The 5,000-nt window shown below is 41.8% G+C and overlaps 1 protein-coding gene across 1 annotated transcript in view; it reads right to left on the bottom strand.

The window, feature by feature from the left end:
* The window catches only part of LOC137989474 (VWFA and cache domain-containing protein 1-like), a 26,973-nt gene that overhangs the window by 1,639 nt on the left and 20,334 nt on the right, over positions 1-5,000 (bottom strand). Inside the window, exons 10-12 of the mRNA XM_068835288.1 lie at positions 1,479-1,667; positions 851-1,191; positions 136-286 (exon numbers count right to left, since the gene is read on the bottom strand). Of these exons, the coding sequence (XP_068691389.1) occupies positions 136-286; positions 851-1,191; positions 1,479-1,667 (681 nt within the window). The remainder of the gene's footprint in view (positions 1-135; positions 287-850; positions 1,192-1,478; positions 1,668-5,000) is intronic.

Consider the following 5,000-nt stretch of genomic DNA (forward strand, 5'->3'; position numbering starts at 1 on the left):
TCAATAAATGGTTTTGTTTCTGGAGACTTTTGTGAGATGAATTTACGACAGTTTAAAATTCGTTGGTTAGGGCTCTAAACTTAGAGTTCGCTTGTTATTGACAGGTGCAGTGCAAAGAACGTTATCTTTTCTTACTTGCTGGCCGGAAACTCGCTTCTACAATAATGGAAGTTAAGTCGTGAAGAGCATGGACACTGGCAAGTCAAACCCTGCACACTGGAGCATTCTTTGTTACTGGAACACGTGCAAGACTTGGAGTAGCATGAACTGTCACGTGATATGATTCCTGATGAAAGAAACATACATGTCAGCATTGTGGATCAGGTCGAGGAACATGCCTGTTAAGAGATTCGAATAAAATGAATAACCAGATTATTGAAAAGGAATCAGCTGAATCTTGCGTTGTCCTGGCAGTGCAAAAGGGCCTACAGTTAGGTTCTCGGTATATAGTTGCCTGGGCCAAGACGATTAGATTTCCGTCATGCAACGCAGAGTATGATAAGAAAATGAGAGATAAATGGCAGTTAACTCTAAACGCATACTCAGATACCTACGAAAATTTGATTTATTTTGTGCTCATTGATTCCTTCGATATCCATTAAAAGTTTTTTATTTCCCAAAATACTTTAAATATTATTATCTCTGATGCCTCTGTCTGCATTCATTCACATGAGTCCATGTTAATGCCTAATGACAGGTTGCTTGGAAAATGGGAGATTGGAGTTAAATGTAACATAAATGAAAAAGGTATTATTTTAAAACATGTATCTTCCATTAAAATTCATTGTGCAGCTGCAAAAGGTGTCGTGGGCGGCGTCGACAAGATCACCAAAATTATTCACTTTCTTACCTAAAAATGCATTAGTTTCCACCACACTAGAGAGCTGGTACTTCTTGCAACGGACTCCACTGTCCAGCGTATTTACTCCTTGTAATGGAATCTTAAGCTCGTAAAAGTTCTGTAGCTTGATTTTTTCCAAATTGCGGCATTCTCCTTTCACCAGATAACCTTTCTGTAGCAGATCTTCGGCAACGTCTTTTTCTTTTTCGGTGATGTGGACATATTCCAGTGTTTTGGCGGTTATATCAGGCACAAGGAAATCATCGTGCATGATTAGAAATCCAGCTGCGTCCAGAACGAAACAGTCAAAGTTGTTTTCCTTACATTTTGGATATGTATCTGTCAGGAGTCTGAAGACATTTCACCGATTAGTAGGATAAACACCATGTGAGGGATGCTAGTCAATGTGTTATCGCCGGCATTTTAACAGGTTATGAACCAGAAGTGTAATAATAATGATAATGATAATGATCACGATCACGATCGCGATCACGCTAACGATCACGATCGCAATCACGATAACGATAATGATAATCGTAAAAATAATGACCTGAAAAAACTACATTTGAAATTTCATTGGCCTATCACTGTAAATGGTCATGTTCCGATAGAAGAGTAGCCTAAGTTTCAGACTCACTTTTGGAAGTATGATAAAGGAAAGTCCGCACCCATAACGGCAATAACTTTGTCATTTGTTGTGTGCTGGCTGTTTGTCTCACCACGGTAAATAGTGTGGGCAGCGGTTATCACCACTCCTGCACCAAAGGCGTCTATGTAAGGGGTGGAAAGGGCAACCAATCCCTTGTTGCTTAGCGCGGTGTGGTACCTAAATAACAAGATTTGCACGTGAAATAAAATTCACATCTTACTTCGTTACTTATGTAAACGATCGGCATTACAATAACTGTTCAAAAATAATAATCGACATAGTGAGAGCTATTTTACTTTGTTTTTTAAACCAATCAAGGACCTGAAAACCAAACTAAGCGCCTCTCCATATGAGCCCGGTCGACCCAGCTTGTTTTCCGAGATCTCGTCTCGCCACTGCTGTCTTCCAAAAAATTTAGATGTGGTTATATGAGAAGGCGGGCTCGGTAAATTTCCCATATAGACACTCCAGCCTGGGTGACCAGGACGAAACTTCTTTGACAAAATACCTTCGCTTTCGGATCACTAAAACGGCATAATTTTTGACTAGTAAGTTTTTCCACTTCAAAAGTATACGAATTAGTGTGTTAGTCCTTAGCTTCAAAACGAGCAAACTCAACTAAACAATGTTTGTCAGCGAAAACTCAAATAAACGTACAAGAACGTCACCGAAACGTTTCTTATGAGTCCGCGATATTATGTCAGCGGTATTGATCACCACTTCATAATATCACATCTCTCTTCTCATGAAAAAAGTTATTCACCATAAAGCAATCAGTCAGACGATGAGAGTTCAAAATCTTAAACAACGTTCCTCAAACAAAATCTCGTAGTCGTCCAGGTCTATGAATGATTATACCAGATCTTGTTTGCACCACAGGTGGTCCTTCCACAGGTAAAGGGGTACTACTAGCTGGCAGGTTTTCTTGGGATTCCAAATCCAACTGTGGCGATGGTTCCTTGGTCTTTAGCAAGTGTCTTCTATTTCTCCTGAACATAGTTCCTTGAAGATCTACCTAGTAGGAGCGAGGTGCTACTTGTTTGACCATCGATCCCTTTCTCTACAGCTTTTCTTTGTCTGATGGCAGCGGTTTCATGCGCACTGTGTCTCCGGGTTGCAGCTCAGGAAGCTCTTTTGTTCCTTTGTTGTAAAACAGTGCTTGTTTCGTCTTTCTTTCTTTGAGCTTGCCTTCAGTTCCCTCCATGATCTATGGCTGTACCAAAGTTCCTGCCGTAGGTAACAGTGTCTTTGTACGTCGTCCAAACAATCTTTGTGCTGGTGATGATCCAATACTGGGTGAAGGTGGGTGAAGGTGTGTTTCGCCAGCAACAACGCCTATGTTCACGTTGTCTTGACCAACCTTTGCAGGATATTTTCTAGTCAAAAATGGCCAAGTATGGATCTTGTCCGCTTGCCTTTGCTTTGGTTAGTAACTTCTTGGCTGTCTTAACAGCATTTTCAATCTTGCCATTTGATTGTGGATAGTGTGGTGAAGACGTTTGGTGGTCAAAATGCCAGGTGGACGTAAATTCTTTGAATTCTCTGGAAGCAAACTGTGGTCCGTTTTCAGAACACAGAGTATCAGGTATGCCATGGCGTGCGAACTGATTCTTGAGAGACTTGATAAAATAAATTGAGTTGGTACTGGATAATTGGTTCAGTTCAAAGTAATCTGACCAGTGGTCAACGATGATGAACCACTCCTTGTTGTCAAAACTGAAAAGGTCTGTTGCAACATGAGACCAAGGGCGTTTAGGTGGATCATGAGGTACGAGTGGTTCTTTCTGCTGGCTTGTCTGATAAGTGTTACATGTTTCGCACTAAGAAACACAGTCCCTGATCTCTGCGGTCATGCCAGGCCAAAACAGGATATCTCTTGCTTTATTTAAACAACTTTCAATACCAAGGTGGCTTGAGTGTACTTGCGTGATCATGTGGGGCCTTAGCGCTACAGTTACAATTACTCGATTTCCTTTGAAGAGGATACCATCTTGGATGCTGAGCTCTTCTTTGAAGTCAAAATATCTCCTGATTTCTGATGGGACGTCTTCTTTTGTTGCTGGCCAACCAATCTTGATAATGTTTCAACTGCTGAAGACCTTCGTCAAGTTGTTTTTCTTCTGAGATCAACAAGGCGTTGACTTGTGATTGGTAGAAACTCGACCATTAGATACTCTTCCTGTTTGACTGATAAAACCTCCTACTTCAACTCTTCTGTACTCGGCTTATTGGGAAGGAATGCTCGACTGAGTGTATGAGCAATGAATAGTTCATTTCCAGGCTTTTACACTACATTCAAGCTATACTTCTGGAGCTGTAATAACATTCTTTGAAGCCTCTTGGGGGCCGAAAGCAGAGATTTCTTGAAAATACTCTCTAGCGGCTTGTGATCCAGCTGTACTGTAATTGGCCTACCATAAACATACTGGTCAAAGCGAGTTAACCCGTGAACTATGCTTAGCAGCTCTTTCTCTATTTGAGCATAATTTATTTCCGTACTCGTAAGCGCTCTTGACGAGAATGCTATAGGCTGACCCTCTTGCAGTATGACAGCACCCAGTCCAGATTCCGATGCATCGCATTGCAGTGTTACTGCTTTACTGGGGTCGAAATACCTCAACACTGGTTCTCTTGTGATCAATTGTTTCACTTGCTTCCATGAATTCTCGTGTGTATCGTTCCAGTGCCATTGCACATCTTTGTCTAATAAACGTCCCAACGGCTCCGTCACATCAGACAGGTTAGGCAGAAATTTCGCAAGATACGTAATCATTCCAAGCACCCTTTGCACGGCCTTCTTGTCTGAAGGTGTAGGCATTGCTACAATTGCCTTGACCTTACTTGGATCCGGCTTGAGGCCATCAGGGGTCAGTACATGACCGATGTAGGGCACTTCTTGCTTTCTCAACTGTAACTTCTTTGGATTCAACGTGATATTCTTCTCACGACATCTCTCCAGGAGTGCAATTAGGTTTCTGTCATGATCCTTAACTGCCTTTTTCATAGGTGTCACCCTCACCAACACAGAGTATGTCATCTGCAATGTCTTCTATACCTTTCAGACCTTGTAGGCTTTCATGGATTCTTAGCTGGTACTCCTCTGGTGCTGTTTTGATATTAAATGGTAAGCGAAGCCAGCGATAACGGCCAAAAGGTGTATTGAACGTGGTCAAGAGTGACGACGGTTTGTCTAGCTGAACTTGCCAGAATCCATTCTTTGCATCCAAAACGGAGAAGACTTTAGCCTTGTATAGCCTAGTGGCCACGTCTTCAATGGTGGGGAGAGGATAATGGGCTCTCAGCAGGGCTCTATTTAAATCTTGTGGGTCAATACAAATTCTTAACTTCCCTGGCTTGTTTACTAGAACCAAACTAGACACCCAATTTGTAGGTTCTGTAACGGGGGTGATAACTTTCTATCTGACTAATTTGTCCAGTTCTTCCTTTAAACGGTCTCTTAGTGCTACAGGCACTTTCCTAGGGGTGGACAACAGGTTTTACAGTTTCATC

The sequence above is a fragment of the Montipora foliosa genome, chromosome 2 (genome assembly GCF_036669935.1).
Source record: "Montipora foliosa isolate CH-2021 chromosome 2, ASM3666993v2, whole genome shotgun sequence".
Lineage (NCBI taxonomy): Eukaryota > Metazoa > Cnidaria > Anthozoa > Scleractinia > Acroporidae > Montipora > Montipora foliosa.